The sequence below is a fragment of the Sapajus apella genome, unplaced genomic scaffold, assembly GCF_009761245.1.
Source record: "Sapajus apella isolate SASKATOON/1434 unplaced genomic scaffold, GSC_monkey_1.0 scaffold39, whole genome shotgun sequence".
In the NCBI taxonomy this organism is placed as follows: Eukaryota; Metazoa; Chordata; class Mammalia; order Primates; family Cebidae; genus Sapajus; species Sapajus apella.
Window position 1 is genome coordinate 18,698,791 of NW_022436979.1, and position 19,823 is coordinate 18,718,613.

Sequence of the window (19,823 nt, forward strand, 5' to 3'; positions counted from 1 at the left end):
CAAATGACTTCTGGTTGCTCTCAGAGAAATATTGTAAAGAACAATCTAAAGAGTTTTCCTAAACTATGGAAGACAATCTGAAAAATTTCAATGGAATTATAAGAGCATATAGCTAACTCAAAATAGCTTATTTTGATCTAGCAACATTGATTTAGATGTAAACATTGTGGAATGTAAAATTAGCTATGTCATTAAGTTGTATGTCTTTGCTCTTCACTACTGTTGAAAACTTTGCATAACATTCCTAGAGTTAAAGAAATGCCTTTAGAGGAACTGTAAAGATTATATTAATCAGAAGAGATGTTTTGCATTTCTGAAATAGGCTGGTGATGACCCAGGCCCATTGCTGAAGACAAAGCTGTCTAATAAAGCACGACTAGGAAATAATCATTCAGAAATGGTCATTCTGAAGATTGTTTTTCTTGTTTTTTTAAGTTACACGATTATTATATTTACCTCTTTCTGGGATAAGAAATGATATTAGCTGATAAATTTTTTTCTTGTGGAATTGAGATTTATGAAAAGGAATCTATTGTAGGACGAGAACTGTTCTTATTCTCCCCCTACCACCTCCAGTGTTTAAAAGAAGCTGCAGCTGTTAACTGTTCAACATGTTCATTTAAGGAACCAGTTGGTTTTTTCAGGATCTGACATTTGCCCCTTGACCCTGAATATGGACACAAAATTCTAAATACCAGGGTGCATCTTAAATGTCTTTCTTCTGACTTTCAAATACAAAGAATTCAGAGGAAAATAATTTCTCTTAGAGATGATATCTCTTACTTTTCTTTTTTTATCTTCCTGTCTTTTCAGAATGAAATTCCACAATTAGTTGGTGAAATTTATCAGAATTTCTTTGTGGAGAGCAAAGAAATATCTGTGGAAAAATCACTTTACAAAGAAATTCAGCAGTGTCTTGTAGGAAATAAAGGTATTGAAGTGTTCTACAAAATCCAGGGAGATGTTTATGAGACCCTAAAGGATAGGTATTACCCTTCATTTATTGTCAGTGATCTGTATGAGAAATTGTTGATAAAAGAGGAAGAGAAACATGCCTCGCAGTTGATTTCCAACAAGGATGAGATGGTGAGTCACATTTAACTTTCTGCTCCTTTTTAGTGGATAAGCTTTTAAATATGTTTAGGTGGCTGCATGTTGTATGAGCCAAATGTGATGCACATCTTCATCTTTTAATATACAGGACCTTAAATAGAATAAAACTAACATCTTTTAATATACAAGACCATAAATAGAAAATAACCTTGTTACCTCCGGTCTTACATATATATTTTTTCCCCTTTTATCCTCTGACCTACATGTTCCCTCCTGCTGACACTGAGTCAGAGACCTCCTGCCCTGTGTCTGTTTTAGACACCCCTGGTTTGGCTCCGGAAAAGTGAAGGCAGAAAGTCTGTGGGGTGGGACATTTATGGCTTAGACCAGCTAAGAAAATGAGCAGAACTATAGTCTAGCCCTGGAAGAGAGAAGGGATGGGGAAAAAAATGAGGAATAGTAAGGAATGTGGGAGGAGTTATAGGAAATATTTTGGAGTTTAAAGAAGTCAGAAGAAATTAAAATGCTCCAAAAGACAGCTTGTTAATGTAAAAGTTAAAGAAAGGAAAGAAACACATAAAGCAGCTCAACAGTCAAAGACAGGTTTATTTGGAGAATGAATCTGAGAGGGGCTTCTGGCCAGTTTCGGTTAGGAGCTCTCTTTCCTACAGACTAAGAGTATTTAAGGGTTTTAGGGTGAGAGAGCTTATCACAGGCTTGGAATGTTTCTTTGTGGAGGAGAAGTTTATTGCAGGGTTGGAATGTCTCTGGTCTGAGGGGAAGTTATCTTGGCCTGACATCTCTCTGGCTGGAGGGGAGGTTATCTCTCCCTGTCTCTGGTCAGGGAGGGGTTTATCTTAGGTTTGGAATGTTTCTGGTCGGAAATGTCATTTGTGGTTTATGGTCATGCTGACCTTAGCTGTTAGGCTGATGCCCTTTTGATTTAAGCAGTTTTGATCAAGGGGATCTTTAAAATGGCAGTGCTTTTCCAAGATAGTGATGCTCCTGCTCTGTCAATCCAGACTCTATAGTTATCAAAAGGTCAAGGGGTAGCATGTTCTTTCTGGCTACTTCCTGCTGATGAGGGGATGGAGAGTTTTCTGGTCTTGGATTGACTGCAGGAGTAATGCCATCTGTAGATGTTTTTGGGTAGTTATCTGTGAAATGGCCATAATCCTGTCAGTTAAAAATCTTTGAAAAAGGTTTAAACAGGGTAAGAACATTAGTCCTAGGCATATTATTAGGAGAGGGCTCAGGAATGATATCATGCTATGATTTTGTTCCCAAACAATTTGTTTGGTTGTTGTGATATTCCCTTAGCTTTTTAGCATTTCTTTAAGTTTTTCAGCAGCATCTCTTACTAAGCCCAGTTGATTGAGATAGAAACAACATTCCCCACCCAATGAAAGGCAGAGGTGCATGTTTGGAAAGGCCCATGTGTAATTTTCTGTTAACTACTATTACCAAAAGACAAATCATGATAGGACTATTTTTCTAGGACCATTGGTACTTTATTTTTCCTTGAAAAAATTTTGATTTACTGTTTGTTACAATTACTAAAAGTTAGAAGAAGAAAACTTGGAAGAAAGTTAAGGATAAACAAACCAGATGCTAGATGTCAGCAGTTCTTTGCAGTGCCTTGCATGCTGTTGCTGCTCATGAATCTAATTCATGTGCTGTTAGGTAATCTAGCCAGACTTTTCCGAGTTGCAGGGTTCTTAAGAATATTGTCACTTTCAAATGCTATTTTACTTGTAAAATAATATACCTGTTGATTTGTAGAATATATCAAGAGAAGGACTAAACAAAGTATATACTGAAAATACTTTTACTCATGAGAATATGGTAATTTTCTTTTAGTGGGACTTTCATGAGTTTTTAATAATATTCTTGGGAGACTGGAAAGCCAAATGTCAGTGTCTTGGTTGAAGATTAGGTACAGAATATTCAGGTTGAGTTGGAAAGATAACTGAGTTGCCTTCCCCTGTTCTATGCAGATTTCCTTGGATATAGGACTTGGGAAATAATGGCTTGGGATTTTCGCCCCTTTCTTTAGGCCATACAATGTTTTCTTTTTCCTGAAATTCTGCACACCATTTACTCTGGTTCCAAAGACTTTGATTTTTCTCTTTGCTGATCAAAAGCAGTCTTAAGTTTTGTACTTTAGTATCCTTTCCTTACTGGAATGTAGTATTTTGCAAAAGGGTATTGTAACAGGTAATAATTACTGAATTTTCTATCATTATAAGATATGGTGGTATGTGACTTTCCCCCCAGGGCCCGAGAGATGAGGCTGGTGAGGAAGCTACAGAGGATGGTACCAGCAGGATCCACGAACAAGCCGGTTTTGCTGTAAACAAACTGCGAGAACTAAATGAGAAACTTGAATATAAAAGGCAAGCTCTAAATTCTATTCAAAATGCACCAAAACCTGACAAGAAGGTAACTCTTTGCTTTCAAGGTTGTCTTTGAAAGTTTACATTTGTCTAATTTGGTAGTTTTCAGTTGAGGTGGAGAAGTGTCACTTTCTTTTAAAATAATTTTAACCATGAGCAAGTTCCATTCTTATTTTTTTTGCTTCTAGGATAGAATTAGAAAACATTTATTTTTAATCTTTTATGGTTTGGAGTTTTTTCTCAGTTTCAACTGAGTAACTCTATTGTTTGCGTCTGCTTTGCCTACAGGGCCTTTGGGGAAGGGGCTAAGCTTTCTCTTGTACCAGGGTCATTTCTGGAAGTTAATTAAATACTCCAGGACAATCTTTTGAAAAAAATCATTTTCTTTCAACTGCTGCAAGTGCAATTTAGAGAATCTTTCAGTATTGTACAGGACATAAATTGTTTTTCTTAAACCAACAATTTGAAAGTTTAAAAATGTAAACAGCCTCTCACTAATTGGTCTTTGCAAACCCAAGCTGTGGTGTGACTTTTTGCTTTGCGTTTTGCTCTTTAGAATTCAACAAGGAAGTTTCCCTAATGTAGATATGGCTGATGCTCTTTGTTCTGCCAGATGGGTCTCTGGCACTTTCTGAATGTGTGTTTGGTGATTCCAAGTGGTCAGTAGGAGAGCAACTTAGAATGAAACAATTTCAGTGAGTCACATTGGGTTTTCTGTGAACATGTGCCCAATCCTATTGAGCCTTCTTTAGTACTTTTTTTGTGAACATTCAAATGTTTTTGTAGTAGGAGAATATTCTTGAAACAACATATAAGAAAAACTGATATCATGAGCCTATCAGCAATTTACAGTTAAAATATCTATTCATCTATAATGCGAGTAACTGTCTAAACAAGTGAGTTTTCTTTAAAAAAGAAAAATCCTTCAAAGGTGTGTCATCTTGGTTAGTAGTAATATTTTTACAGAATTATGAAGGAAGAAGTAGTTTAGTGTGAATATCACTTTAATAATCGTTAGTGATGGGCTGGTCGCTCAATGGCTCGTGCCTGTAATCTCAGCACTTTGGGAAGCTGAGATGGGTGGATCACTTGAGCCCAGGAGTTTGAGACCAGCCTGGGCAACACAGGGAGACCCCATCTCTAGTAAAAATTTTTTAAAAAATTGGCTTATCATGATAGCGCATGCCTGTAGTTCCCAGCTACTAGTCAGGTTGAAACAGGAGAATCTCTTGAATCTGGAAAATCAAGGCTGCAGTGAGCTGTGATCACATTACTGCAGTCCAGCCTGGGCAAAAAATGCAGCTGGGCGGGGTGGCTCATGCCTGTAATCCCAGCACTTTAGGAGGCTGAAGTGGATGGATTACTTGAGGTCAGGAGTTCAAGACCAGCAGGTGTGTGCCTGTAATCCCAGCTACTCGGGAGGCTGAGGCAGGAGAATCTCTTGAACCTGGGAGGCGGAAGTTGCAGTGAGCCAAGATTATGCCACTGCACTCCAGCCTGGGCAACACAGCAAGACTCCATCTCCAAATAAATGAATAAATAAAATAAGAGAATGTTAGTGGTACTCTGAAAAGGAAACAACCAACCAGGTTTCCTAGATTGTCATAAGTAATAGCCCATTCTCCCCTTACATGGAGTCATTTCCAGTTACTACATATAGAACTCAAGCCTGGTAGTCTTCCCAGTGACAAGAACATGTTTGAGATGATAAACAATTCACTGGCATGGTTGCTAATCAGTATCTGCAATGTGGCATGTTCTTTAAGAACATTTATTCTGGCTTTATCTCATTATAAATTAAAATACATCTATGTATAACAGTATGAAACATAAGCTAGAGAATGTTCATTGAATTATTTTCTGCTTGGTTTGTTTGAAAGACATTCTTCAGCCTTTCTTAAAACAACTTCTGATAATAACCATGGAATAAACATTCTTAGCTACAGTTATATGAAAGAATTCTCAAGAAACTTGGAGTGATTCACTGGTCCTATAGCTTAATTTGAACTCTACTGTGTCATCTACATTTCCTATGTAATCAGATTGTCCACAGGCTGCTCACGGAGCACTCGGCTTCTGGCAGTTGTCTACAGGGCTGAAAGTACTCTGAGGATGGAAGGCAGCTGATCCTTCTTCCAGAAGGAGACATAGTCCTCCTCTTGTGTTTTACTCATGCTGGTAAACAATAATAAATATTTTTAAAACTTAAGATTGGCCGGCCGCAGTGGCTCATGCCTGTAATCCCAGCACTTTGGGAGCCCGAGCCGGGCTGATTCCCTGAGGTCAGAAGCTTGAGACCAGCCTGGCCAACGTGGTGAAACCCCGTTTCTACTAAAAACACAAAAATTAGCTGGGTGTGGTGGCAGGTGCCTGTAGTCCCAACTACTTGGGAGGCTGAGGCAGGAGAATTGTTTGAACCCAGGAGGTGGAGGTTGCAGCCAGCCGAGATCGCACGACTGCACTCCAGCCTGGAGACAGAGTGAGACTCCGTCTCAAAAAAAAAAAAAAAAAAAAAAAAAAATAGCCAGGTGTGGTGGCGGGTTCCTGTAATCCCAGTTACTCTGGAGGCTGAGGCACAAGAATCACCTGGGAGGCGGACGTTGAGCTGAGCTGAGATCATGCCACTGCCCTCTAGCCTGGGCGATAGAGTGAAACTCAGTCTGAAAAACAAACGAACAGAAAGTTAAGATTCCTGTTGAAAAAGGTTTTGTCAGTCTAGCAATTGACAAACCATACCCCCAAAATCTGTAATAGTAAGACTTTTCTGGATTAAATATCTACTTATTAATCAGATCATTTTCCTGTGCATACATAGTGGTGCAGAATTCTAATACAGAATGCCAGTGGTTTGCTTAACCCTCCTTCTCTCACAGATATCTGCACCAGCAGTGTAATTAGCTACTGGATGGTAAAGTTAGCCTTTTAGTTTGATTCCTGAAATTTACTGCCTAGGTTTTTTTGGGTGTTTGTTTGTTTGTTTTCTCTGCAGATTTTGTGAGTCTGGCACAAACTGTCCAATTCTAGGGTAATGTTGGGAGTAAACCATTAACCATGAAGAGTCTCAGTAATACAAGTGATTAGTAAATGCATGGTGCAGTGCTGGTCATGAAGATTCAGTGAAACATAGAGTCTGACACCTGCCCTCAAGGAGCAAATAATGCTGGTCATGGAATTAAAACAGACATGAAAATAAAATGATCACAGTACTTATTGATGATAAAATGCAGGACAATGGCATAGGCAAGGAGTGCTTCCTGTAGGCTTTCTGAGGAAGGAACGAGCCCTTGTACACTGCATATTCAGGAGAATTTTGGAGCAAAGCTGCTGTCCTCAAACTACAGTTACATAACCCTATAGGCTTTCTCATAAAAGAGATCCGAAGAGATGGCGAGCATAGCATTTAAAAAATATTATTTATTTTTGTAAATTCTGGTAAAATATATATAACAAAATTTACCATTTTAGCTATTTTTTTAAATTCATTTTTTATTTTAATAGGTTTTTAGGGAGCAGATGGTGTTTGGTTACATGAATAAGTTCTTTAGTGGTGATTTCAGAGACTTGGTTGAACCCATCACCCAAGCAGTGTACACTGTACCCAATGTGTAGTCTTTTATCCCTCATCCCCCCAACCCCGTCCCCAAAGTCCAGTATGTAATTCTTGTGCCTTTGCTTCCTCATAGCTTAGCTCCCACTTATGAGTGAGAACATACAATGTTTGGTTTTCCATTCCTGAGTTACTTCACTTAGAATAATAGTCTCCACTTCCATCCAGGTTGCTGTGAATGCCATTATTTTGTTCCTTTTTGTGGCGAGTAGTATTCTGTGCTCTGTACAAACCACATTTTCTTTATCTACTTTTTGATTGATGGGCATTTGGGCCGGTTCCATATTTTTGCAATTGCAAATTGTGATGCTATAAACATGGCTGTGCAAGTATCTTTTTTGTATAATGACTTCTTTTCTTCTGAGTAGATACCTAGTAGTGGAATTGCTGGATCAAACAGTAGATCTACTTTTAGTTCTTTAAGTAGTCTCCACACTATTTTCCATAGAGGTAGTACTAGTTTACATTCCCACCAACAGTGTAAAAGTGCTCCCTTTTTACCACATCCACTCCTACATCTGTTACTTTTGATATTTTGATTATGGCCATTCTTGCAGGAGTGAGATGGTACTGCATTGTGGTTTTGATTTGCATTTCCCTGATAATTAGTGATGTTGAGCATTTTTTCATATGCTTGTTGGCCATTTGTATATCTTCTTTTCAGAATTGTCTGTTTGTGTCCTTAGCCCCCTTCTTGATGGGATTGTTTTTTCTTGCTGATTTGTTTGAGTTCTTTCTAGAGTCTGGATATTAGTCCTTTGTTGGATGTATAGATCATGAAGATTTTTTTCCCTTCTGTGGGTTCTCTGTTATTTCTGCTGATTATTTCTTTTGCTGTGCAGAAGCATTTGTGTTTTGCAGCCATCACCACCATCCATCACCAGGACTTTTCTCATCATGAAAAACAGAAACTTTGAATCTGTTAAACAATAGGTCCCCATTTCCCTCCCACGTGCTCTGGAAAAACTGCGATTTTATTTTCTGTCTCTATGAATTTAACTTCTCCAAGTACCTGATATTAGTGGAATCATACTATGTTTGTCCTTCTGTGACTGGTTTTTTTCACTTAGAATAATGTCTTCAGGGTTTATCCATATGGTAGCATGTGTTAGAATTTCATTGCTTTTTAAAGCTGAATGATAGCATGTTTATACCACATTTTGTTTTGCTCACTGTTCAGCAGTAGACATTTGGTTTACTTCCACTTCTTGGCTATTGTTAGTAATGTTGCAATGAATGTGGGTATACAAATATCTCTTAAAGAGATCCTGCTTCCAATTCTTTCTGGCATACACCCAGAAGTAGAATTGCTGGGTTATATGCTAATTCTGTTTTTAAGTTGTTGAGGAATCATTAAACTCTCTACCACAACACTGGCACCATTTTACATTCCCAGTAGCAGGGCACAAGGGTTTCAATCTCTGTGTCCTCCCTGCCAACACTCGTTATTTTCTTTTTTTATATAGTAGTCAACCTAGTGGTTATGAGGTGGTATCTTATTTTGGTTCTGATTTGCATTTCTCTAATGATTAGTGATACCAAGCATCTTTTCATGTCCTTATTGGCCATTTGTGTATCCTCTTTGGAGGAATGTCTATTCAAATCCTTTGTGCACTTTTAATTGAGTTGTTTGTGTTTTTGTTGTTTCGTTTTAGGAGTTTTCTATATTCTAGAGATGAAACTTCTGTCAGATAGGTGATTTGCAAATATTTTCTTATATTTTATGGTTTATATTTTATGGTTTACATTTTTACTATATCAATAATGTTCTTTGATGTACAGAGTTTTTAATTTTGATGAATTCCAAGTTGTCTATTTCTTCTTTGGTGTCTGTGCTTTTTGTGCCATAACCAAGAAATCACAGCCAAATCCAATGTGATGAAGCTTTTCCCCTATATTCCCTGTTTGGTTTTTTTTGTTTTTTGTTTGTTTGTTTGTTTTTTGAGACAGAGTCTTCCTCTGTTGCCCAGGCTGGAGTGAAGTGTCATGATCTTGGCTCACTGCAATCTCCAACCCCCAGGTTCAAGCAATTCTGCTGCCTTAGCCTCCTAAGTAGCTGAGATTATAGTTGCCCCCCACCACACCTGGCTAATTTTTGTATTTTTAGTAGAGACAGGGTTTTGCCACGTGTGCCAGGCTGGTCTCAAACACCTGACCTCAGGTGATCCACCCGCCTCAGCCTCCCAAAGTGCTAGGATTACAGGTGTGAGCCACCATGCCTGGCCCCCTTTATTCTCATTTATGAGTTTTATAATTTTTAGCTCTTTTGTTTAGGTCTTTACTCTTACTTTGAGTTAATTGTTGTATATAGGATTAGGTGGCAAAGGTCCAGCTTTCTTTTGCATGTGAATATCCAATTTTCCCAGCATGATTTGTTGAAAATACTGTTCTTTTCCCAGTGAATGATCTTACACTCTTGTTAAAAATCACTTGACCATATATTATTCCTGGGCTGTATTCCCTTGGTCTGTATTTCTGTCTTTATGCCCTTACCACACTGTTTGATTATTGATAGCTTTGTAGTAAGTTTTGAAGTCAAGAAGTGTGAGTCCTCCAACTTTGTTCTCTTTCAAAGTTGTTTTGACTATTTGGGGTCTCTTGAGATTCTCTATGGATTTTAGGATGAATTGTTTTTTCCTGCAAAAAAATGTTATTGAAACTTTGTTGGGGATTGCATTGAACCTGTAGATTGCTTTGGGTAGTACTGACAGCAATATTAATTCTTCTAATCCGTGAACATGGGATGTCTTTACAGATATTTGCCTTCTTTAGTTTCTTTCATCAGTGTTTTATAGTTTTCATTGTAGAATTATTTCACCTCCTTGTTTACATTAATCCCTAAGAATTTTTTTTAATGCTATTGTAAGTGGAATTTTTTTTCTTAATTTTGTTTTTGGATTGTTCACTGTTAGTGCATTAAAACACAGCTGATTTTTGTGTGTTGACTGAATCCTGCTACTTTGCTGAATTGCATAGTTTTAAGTGTTTTCATAACTCCCAGGATATTTTCCCTGTGACAGATTGTTTCCAAGTTGAAAGATGAAATAATCCTAATAGAGAAGGAACGCACAGACCTTCAACTGCACATGGCGAGAACGGATTGGTGGTGTGAAAACCTTGGCATGTGGAAAGCCTCCATCACCAGTGGAGAGGTAGGTTTGACTGCTTTTCCTCTTAATTGATTTTAAAAGTTTGGCTTTATTAGAAAAGATTTTATCCTGAAGAAGGAAGATTGAGGGTAGAAGGCTTATGCGCATTCTTTTAAACCACGTTTGTCCTACCTTCCTTCCCCCATAATTTTTACTCTCGTTTACTCATGACTGGAAACTTTACAAAGCTGCTTGATATACATTTGATCTCACTCCACTTCAAACAACAAGTTTTTTCTGTTCCCTGGAATTTGAAAGCAGTTTTAATGTCCTTGCATTGCCAATCTATTTTTCCATTGAGGGTTGAAATAAAATGGAAAGCACTTTTTGAATCTTGAAGACGAAAAACTATAAATGTAAGTGCATTTCATTGTTTCATCCTGCTGGCTTCAATTGCTTAAATTTCAGTATCTCTAAAATCCTCAGTGAATATTTTTTCTTTGAATTATTTTGCTGTTTTGGAAGGATATGGGATAAGAGTTTGTAGAATATACTGTATCCCTTTTCATTTGTCTATAAAAATAATTTCATGTATGTGCCTATGCAACAATCCTGCATGATCTGCACATGTATCCCAGAACCTAAGTACAATAAAATAATAATTTCATTTAGGAGGAAAGATGCTCACAGGCATTTACATTATTACTGTTGACGGCTTTCTTCCCCGCTGCCCTACTGTCTGTTAACTGGAAACCTGGAGATGAAAGTCATATAGTGTGGTCATTTACATAGACACATTATATGCAAATAACAAGATCTGAGCAAGAGAGTGCTTTTTTGTCCTCATCAGTATTTCATATGGCTTATCTTTGTTCTTCCCTGCCTTTCCCTCAAGCCAGTGGCTTGATACTATTACAGGGATTGGAAGAGGGTTAAAATTCACAACCTTCAATTTATCTCTAGATTAAATAGCAAAACAAAGCATGTTCTCCAAGAAAGGACACACCGTACGTGAAAGCCTAACCAAGTTCCTTCCTTATGTCTTCGGCACTTAGTGGCACTCCCATTAAGCTAAGCTGCTGGACAATATACATTTCTCCATGGAAGGTGTTGAGCAGTGGATCAGGGAAGGTCATGCCCCGCCTTGGACTCCCACATAGAAACCCTTGACAACTGCAGATAGTTACCATTTGGATGGAAGTATAGGAAGGTAGTGGGCTCAGGGGAATGCATTGGCAAAAGCTGCTACAAGAGGCCGTTGGGGGAAGGAATACAAATTCTCTTACCTCCTCAGTTTTGCTCAGAGCTGGCCTTGACACTTCACAGTTCATTAAAATCATCTTCCAAAGGCAAACATTACAGGAGGCAGAAAGGGAAGGAAGGAATGGAAACTATCACAAGGCACTGTGCTCTGGCAGTCAGTTGCTGCTAAGGAGCTTGCCGAGGTACTGTGTTCGTTGAAAAGGTAGCGGAAGTGGGAAAGGGGCACCTGACATCTAGAGCTCGCAGAACAGTCCAGGAAGGTGTAGAAGATGCGTTTTCATGGAGGTGGATGTGCCTGGATTCTGTGCTAGCTGCCTCATCAGAGGTGTGGTCCTAGGAAAGTCAGGTATCCTGTCTGTGCCTCTACTTCCCTGTCCTTACAGTGGGGTAATAATCCTGCCTCCCAGGGTGGGTGCTCAGTAAACCTCTCTTCCCCTTCCCTTTCTTATGACTCTTTCTCTCTAATTCAATTTATTATGCTAATTCAAGCTCACATTCAATGTATTTTCTATTTTTTTCTCTTCTTATGTTAAGTATAGTAGTGTTGGGAAAAGCAGCAAAGGAGAAAGGACTTACAGAGTGCCTACATAAATTGCTTATGAGTAACACATAAACAAGGAAGAACAAACTGCAGAAGGCCGCAGGAGGCCTCTGAGGAGGACGGCCGCTTCATGCCTCATGTTCTGGTGCAGTGACCTTGGCTCTGTTACCATAAACATTGTGCTCAAGGACGTAAAACCCCTTTATATCACTATGGCGTAGCCAGACTTGTAGGCTCCTTGTAAGGCCCGTGTTCTGTCCGCTGCACATAGATAACAGGCTAAAGAGAACCACGTGTTCTTTTTTTGTGAAACTCCCAAACTGCCACTGTTATCAATCCTTAAAATGATACACCAGTTCTGGCTCACTGATTCATTTCCGGTTCACTAATTCACTCCACCATCACTCCACCCCACCCTATAGATCAGAGTAATTGTAACCAATAATCATGTGGATGATCAGAGTTCGGGGCCTTCACTGCCTCCTCCAGAGTAATGAGTGATAGCCCTCTGGTCCCACTATCTCTCTCAATCTGTCTTTTTCTCATTCCTTTGTCCCACCAAACACAGGGTACCCACAGGTGATGTAGGGCTGGTTCCCTACGTAGTAGTGGCCTCTTATGGATTATGGGTGGGTGTGGGTGGGTGGGTGGGTGTGTGTGCGTGTGTGCGTGCACGCGTGCGCATGTGAGATCCTTCTCCAAGAGTTTCTGATGTTTTTGATGCCTGTTTGCTTGCTGTTAATTTGTCTTTTCAAAGTAACACAGGATGAGCCTGCTGTATTCGTTTTCTTTTCCTGTGAAATACATTTCATACCAGAAGCAACACCCATTTATTGATCACACCTCTATAGGTCTGAGTCTAGTACAGGTTCATTGGCTCCCTGCTGGTTGTATCACAAGTCTGTTTCCCAGACTAAGGTCTTGTCTAGAGACTAAGTAAAACCCACTTCCCAGCTTATTCAGATTGTTGGCAGAATTCAGTTCCTTTGGTCCTAGAACTGAGGTCTCTGTTTTCTTGCTGGCTTCCTTCTTGGAATTTGAATCTTTCTGACTTCCTTTTGTACTACTGGCTAGCAAAAACTCTCTGCTTTTAGGTTAGGCCCACCCAGGAAATAACCCTGTTTTAAGGTCTGCTGTGCCATACTACGTAACTTAGTTGCTAGTGTAAAATCCATAATACTCACAGTTCCAGGATCCTGCAGGGTACACCAGGGGGAGGGAAACCTCCTTAGGGGGACACTTACAAATCTTTCTTCCACATTCACTCGCCATGCTTTTTCTAAGTATCGATTTTGATGTGTTCCCCAAGGTTACAGAAGAGAATGGTGAGCAGTTGCCATGTTACTTTGTCATGGTAAGCCTACAAGAAGTTGGAGGAGTTGAAACTAAGAACTGGACAGTCCCCAGAAGGCTCAGCGAGTTTCAGAATTTACACCGGAAACTCAGTGAGGTATGAATACTCATGAACGCAGGATTCTAGAATTACTGCAGGAGAGCTTGTTTCAGGTTTTGCACATTAAAAAACTGATTAATCGTCTTTCTTTGCTGTTGATACTAGCACAGTGGCATTTTCATCCTGACATTTGGAAATTTAGTCACAGATCAAACCATCTAATCTAGCCTAAGTCCATCAGGACAGATAATTGCCTGATTTTCACTGTAAATTGCCAGAGAGCAGGAGAGCTGGAAGACACCTAAGGATCATCTAGGTCTCTCAGGACTGGCAGCTTCAAAACCAGCTGCTGGTTGTGATCCATTGATGGTAGTGAAATTGGTTGTGAGTTGCAGCCGTAGAAAGAACCAACTGCATTGGATTCTGTCCCATATACAAGGGAGGCAGTAAGGTGCAGTGCTCGGAGCACAGCCTCTAGAACTAGACTGCTCAGCTCTGAATCCCAGCTCTGCCTTTCGTGGCTGTGTGACCTGAGATACACGGATGGATGGATGGATGGATGGATGGATATTTTTTGAGACGGGATCTTGCTCTGTTGCCCAGACTGGAGTGCAATAGTGCGATCTCAGCTCACTGCAACCTGTGTCTCCCAGGTTCAAGCGATTCTTCTGCCTTAGCCTCCTGAGTAGCTAGGATTACAGGTGTGCACCACCACACCCAGCTAATTTTTGTATTTTTAGTAGAGATGGGGTTTCACCATGTTGGCCAGGCTGGTATTGAACTCCTGACCTCAGGTGATCCATGCACCTTGGCCTCCCAAAGTGCTGGGATTACAGGTGTGAGCCACTGCACGTGGCCTGACCTGGGATTTATCACTCATTTGCTTTTTGCCTCTTTTTCCTTATTAGTGAAACCGAATACTAATAGTGCCTGCCTTGTGGGGTTGTTCGGAGAATGAAGGGAATATATGTATATAAAGCATTTAGAAGAATGTGTGGCACATATAGTAAACTTCATTGTGTTTTTGGTAGTAGCAGTTGTAGTAATGAGCACTGTTTCGTAGAACTTTGGTTTCAGTTTTATTTATGTATATGTATATATGCATGTGAATTACGGGTTGCAATGTAGCATGCATTTCCTATTGTGAGTTTCGGTTAAAATGTTTGAAAGCCACTAATCTAAATCTTTTGTTTGACAGATGAGGGAAACTGATCCCAGAGCTTAACTGACTTGTCATAGGACATGTACATAGTGACCAAATCAAGATTATTAATAGAATCTTACTTGTAGATTATTCTTCCTACTTTTCCTGAGGAATTGCCGTCTTCTCTAATTCTCCTTCTACTATGGACCCTTGCCTTTTTCCCCAGCAGTTCTGCTTCAATTTGTGTCCATTTCCATTTTTCTCCTGCTCAGCGTGAACTGATACTGGTGAAACTATAACTGTCAAATGGTCCAGCTGCTTGCTGCTTGTAGAAAGAAACCCATCATAATAATAAGAGCAATGTGTGATAAAAAGAAAGCGAGATTTTATTATCCATGCTAGCAAAGGGAGGAGCGGGCAAAATTATTTCTAAAAATTTCCATCCTCAGCCAATCGTGGTGGTTCACACTCATAATCCCAGCACTTTGGGAGGCCGAGATGGGTGGAACACTTGAGCCAGGCCAACATGGTGAAACCCTGTCTCTACTGAAAATGCAAAAAATTAGTTGGGCATGGTGGTGCACACCTGTTGTCCCAGATTTTCGAGAGGCTGGGGATAAAGAATCACTTAAACCCAGGAGGTGGAGGTTGCAGTGAGCCAAGATCACGCCACGCCACTCCAGCCTTGGCGACAGAGCGAGACTCCATCTCAACAAATAAAAATAAAAATTTCTACCCTTCAATTGTGGAGGGAACACAGGGGATTTTAAAGAGAGGGTTTGGAATGCAGAAGAGGCAGTGGGACTAGGAGGTGTCAGGTGGCGTGACCTGCTGTATGGCTCGTCTTGAATTATTGTTACATCTGGTGAAGCGGCTGGCACCATTGTGGCCAGAGGTGTCTGGTCCATATCAGGATCTGGCCCTTGAAGCTTCTAAGGAAATAGATGACCAGATAAGGAGTGTGGTGTGCACTTAACAAGCATGTGGATAAATAAATGTGCACAAAGCATGGGAGCATGGGATGGGGAAAAAGGGAGTGGAGGTTCACAGCACATTCCCAGCCAGTATTTCAAAACGAAAGGAAACACATATGCAGCTTGTCTTAAAGTTACATCTTGAGATTACGGAGGAAGGAAAACCAAGTTTTAAAAGCACGGTTTGAAGCCACGCTGCTCCTTTACAAAACCTCATGGGCACCTCTCAGACTCCTCTTCTACAAATGAAATGTGTGTTTCCTTTAACCTTGTCTCCAGAGTGATTTTTAAGCCTGTTTTCATCACTAAATACTGTAATTTCTTCAACTGCTTTTTAAGGATAGTGACCAAAACCGAATGTCATGCATGCTACATTTCTCAGATGACCTTTGGTCACCTTAATTGTGGAAAGCAAAAACTTATCTCAACATAACAATGAATTTCCCCAAAGTTGTTGAGTAAAATTGATACTACAGAAAAATGTGGTGTTTTCTCTGTGACAAACTATTGTGAAACCAGAGTTTAGTATCAAAACAGGAGGAAAAAGAGTTGAGGGAAAATTTTGAAATAAAATGTCTTTGGAAAGTAAAATGTACTTAGTCAGTCAAAACAATTAAATGGAAGCATTAAAAGGAACAAACATGAAAGTCCACGCCTGTCCTCTTTGCCATCTTTCCTTCTCTCTGGACTGATGGCTGAGCTATTCCCTTACCCCTGCCCTTTCCTATGGTGTGAGTTTTCCTGTTGTGAGAACCCTTCCTATCAACAACTGTGACAGGAAGCACCTTTTTGGGAACTTAGTTATTTTAGTCTTCCCTTCTAACTCTCACTGCCTGTTTGATTTCTCTGAAATTTCATAGAGCTGTTATAAGGATGAAATAATACATGCTATGCTTCTAGCACAGTATCTGGTAGAAGGGAGGACTTAATACAGTTCATACTATGAATACGTTTTGTTAATCTGTAGTTTGCCACTGAGCGGCAGTAATAAGGCTGGGAGTGGGGGCTCCTGCCTGTAATCCCAGCACTTTGGAAGGGCAAGGCAGGAGGATCACTTGTATCCAGGAGTTTGAGACTGGCCTGGACAAAATAGACCTTGTCTGTACAAAAAATTAAAAGTTAGCCAGGCCTGGTGGTACATGCCTATAGTCTCAGCTACTTGGGAGGCTGAGGTGGAAGAATCGCTTGAGCCTGGGAGATCAAGGCTGCCATGAGCCATGATCACGCCACTGCACTCAGTCTGGGTGACAGAGTGAGACCCTGTGTCAAAAAAAAAAGGCAGTAATAGAGCTACAACCCAAGTTTCCTTTGTTTCCATTGTTTTCTTTTGTTAACTTTAGCTTTTCACAGAGATGTTATAAACACAACACCTCTAGGTGAAATACTTTCTGCGAGCTGTTTCCATTCGTCACGTCATGTGCCACTCTGCATGGTGTGCAGTTCCCGCTTACCAGCCTGGCCTCGTGACTTCCCGGCACCCAGGGATCTGTAGGTTTGCGGATGTGCTTTAGCTTCTTCCGTCAAAGCTTTCATTCCTCCCGATTCTTCCAGCCTGATTAAAACGGGCAGGTTTTCACCTCAGAGGAACAAGTACAGGAGGAGGATGTTTGATTTGTTCTAATTATTTTTCTGAATCTTTTTTTAAGATTAAACTGTAACTTCAAAATACTAATATTTTCTTTTTCCCCCTACAGTGCGTCCCTTCTTTAAAAAAAGTCCAGTTGCCTTCTCTTAGCAAGCTGCCTTTCAAATCTATAGATCAAAAGTTTATGGAAAAGTCAAAGAATCAATTAAATAAGTTTTTACAGGTAAGCAAGTGAAAAATGTGGGATATGAGAGAAAAAATTAGTTATTTGGGGTCAAACTGTTTGCTTTTTGTTCTCACAAGCCACGCCAGATGCTAAAAAAAGTCTTGTGTTTTTTTTTAATTAAAATAAAAAAAAATATATATATATATGTAAATACATGTAAGTGTATAACTCTCTCCGTTTCACAAACTGAACACACCCATTTAACTAGCACCCATTACAGCAAACTGATCATCACCAGCAGCCCCACCAAAGGTAACTGCTGCCCTGACTTCCAGCAAGATTACTGACAGTTGTCCTTGAACTTCCTGTAAATGGAACCGTCTAGTGTGGTTTCCTTCGTTTCTGACGACTTTTACTCGTTACTTTCATAGGACTTGTCTGTAGTGTCATCTTAGTTGTAGGTGATTGATTTTCGTTGCCGTGAGAGGTTTTCGTTGTGTGAATATGCCGCGTTCCAAATTCATTCCATCGTTGATGAGCCACTCTGAGGTTTTACAGAGTGCTTCTATAAACTTTTAGTACTTGTCTTTTGGCAGATATATGTCGGCTGATGCCAGAGATTAGAATGTTTCAGTTTTTCATCATGGTCATAGCAGGTTTTACACTCTCCCCAGTAAGGGTTCTGATTGCTCCACATCCTCACTGACACTTATTTTTTGTCTTTTTCTTCTTAGCCATTTTGGGTGTAGTGGTATCTCATTGTGTTTTGGGTTGTTTTTTTTTTTTTTAGGCAGTCTTGCTGTATTGCCCAGGCTGGGGTGCAGTGATATGATCTTGGCTCACTGCAACCTCTGCCTCCAAGGTGGAAGCGATTCTCCTGCCTCAGCCTCCTGATTAGCTGGGATTACAGGCGCGTGCCACCACACCTGGCTAATTGTTGTATTTTAGTAGAGACAGCGTTTCACCATGTTGGCCAGGCTGGTCTCGAACTCCTGACCTCAGGTGATTTGCCCGCCTCAGCCTACCAAAGTGCTGAGATTACAGGCGTGAGCCACCACATCCGGCCTCATTGTGGTTTTGATTTACATTTCCCTGATGGATAATTCTGTTGAGTACCATTCTATATGTTTACTGGCCTATGTGGATGGTTCTTTGGGTGAAGTGCCTGGTAAAGTTGTGTCTACTTTCCTATTGTGCTACTGCTCATCCTTTCCTCTTGCTTTATGGGTTTGTCTGTGTTCTGAATATGAGTTCCTTGTAGATCTTATGTGCTACAAATATTGTCCCCCTCTCTATGGATTGCCTTTTCCTTCTCTTAATGATTTCTTTTAATGAACATACGTTCTCAGTTTTAATTTAGCCCACTTTATCATTTATTTTATTGTATTTTATGGTTAATGCTTTTTGTGTGTATTAAGAAACCTTTTCCTACTCCAAGGCCCTGAAGATATTTTCTTAATTTCCTTTAAACAATTTATTATTTTCTATCAGTCTGTTTTTAAATAATAAGGCCAGACAAAGGTATGCTATCCTCAGTAGCAACCACTGTTTTTTCTTTTACTGCACCATCTATATTCAGAGTATAATTGTTAATCAAACCATGGAACTTGAAGTCCTAAAGTTCTCAGAGGCATGGAACTTTGCCTTATAAAACATGTTTTGCCTATGCAGTAGAAGTAGAAATTCTGAGACTTAAAAGAAAAATGCTTTACATATTTGTATCCTTTAAAGAATTCTTTAATTTTTAAATTGGCGTTGCACTTGTACATATTTATGAGGTACAGTTTGATGTTTTGATATATGTACATGTTATCAAATAACAGTAGTTAGCATATCTATCGTCTCATGCATTTATATAATACACACCACAAACACACACACACACACACACACACACACACACACACACAAATATATATATATATATATGAAGTTTTTTTGTTTTTTTTTTTTGAGACAGACTCCAGGCTCTGTTGCCCAGGCTAGAGTGCAATCACGCAATCTCAGCTCACTGCAGCCTCCACCTCCCAGGTTCAAGCAGTTCTCCTGCCTCAACTCCCCAGTAGCTGGGATTACAGGCTCACGCCACCATCCCTGGCTAATTTGGTATTTTTAGTAGAGACAGTTTCGTCATGTTGTATAGGCAGGTCTCGAACTCCTGACATCAGGTCACCAGTCTGCCTCGACCTCCCAGAGTGCTGGGATTACAGACGTGAGCCACTGTGCCCAGCCACATTTATCATTTCTTTGTGGTGAGAATGTTAAAAAACCTTTCTTCTAGCTCTTCTTTGATATATAATACCTTTCTGTTAACCATAGTCACCCTACTGAGCAGTAGAACACCAGAACTTAACCTCCTGTGAAATTGTAACTTTCTAGCCATTGGCCAATCTCTCCCATCCTTTCCTCCCCAGTCTCTGGTACCCACCCGTCTCTACTCCTAATAGATCAGTTTTTTTTCCCGATTATACAGATGAGTGAGATCATGCAGTATTTGTCTTTCTGTATCTGGTTTGATACTTCATGTCTTCCAGGTTCATTCATGTTGTTGTAATTGACAGGATTTCATTCTTCTTTATGGCTGAAAAATACTCCATCAGGTATACCGGGGG

The 19,823-nt window shown here is 39.9% G+C and overlaps 1 protein-coding gene across 5 annotated transcripts in view; it reads left to right on the top strand.

Annotated features, from left to right (window-relative positions):
• SNX25 (sorting nexin 25) overlaps positions 1 to 19,823 on the top strand; it is a 144,585-nt gene that overhangs the window by 110,180 nt on the left and 14,582 nt on the right. For 4 of the 5 annotated variants that reach the window (XM_032298781.1, XM_032298784.1, XM_032298786.1 and 1 more), the window contains exons 9-13: positions 814 to 1,086; positions 3,331 to 3,495; positions 10,077 to 10,208; positions 13,259 to 13,399; positions 17,155 to 17,268. In XM_032298781.1, coding sequence (XP_032154672.1) covers positions 814 to 1,086; positions 3,331 to 3,495; positions 10,077 to 10,208; positions 13,259 to 13,399; positions 17,155 to 17,268 — 825 coding nt within the window. The remainder of the gene's footprint in view (positions 1 to 813; positions 1,087 to 3,330; positions 3,496 to 10,076; positions 10,209 to 13,258; positions 13,400 to 17,154; positions 17,269 to 19,823) is intronic. The other variant, XM_032298782.1, reaches the window with a different exon arrangement.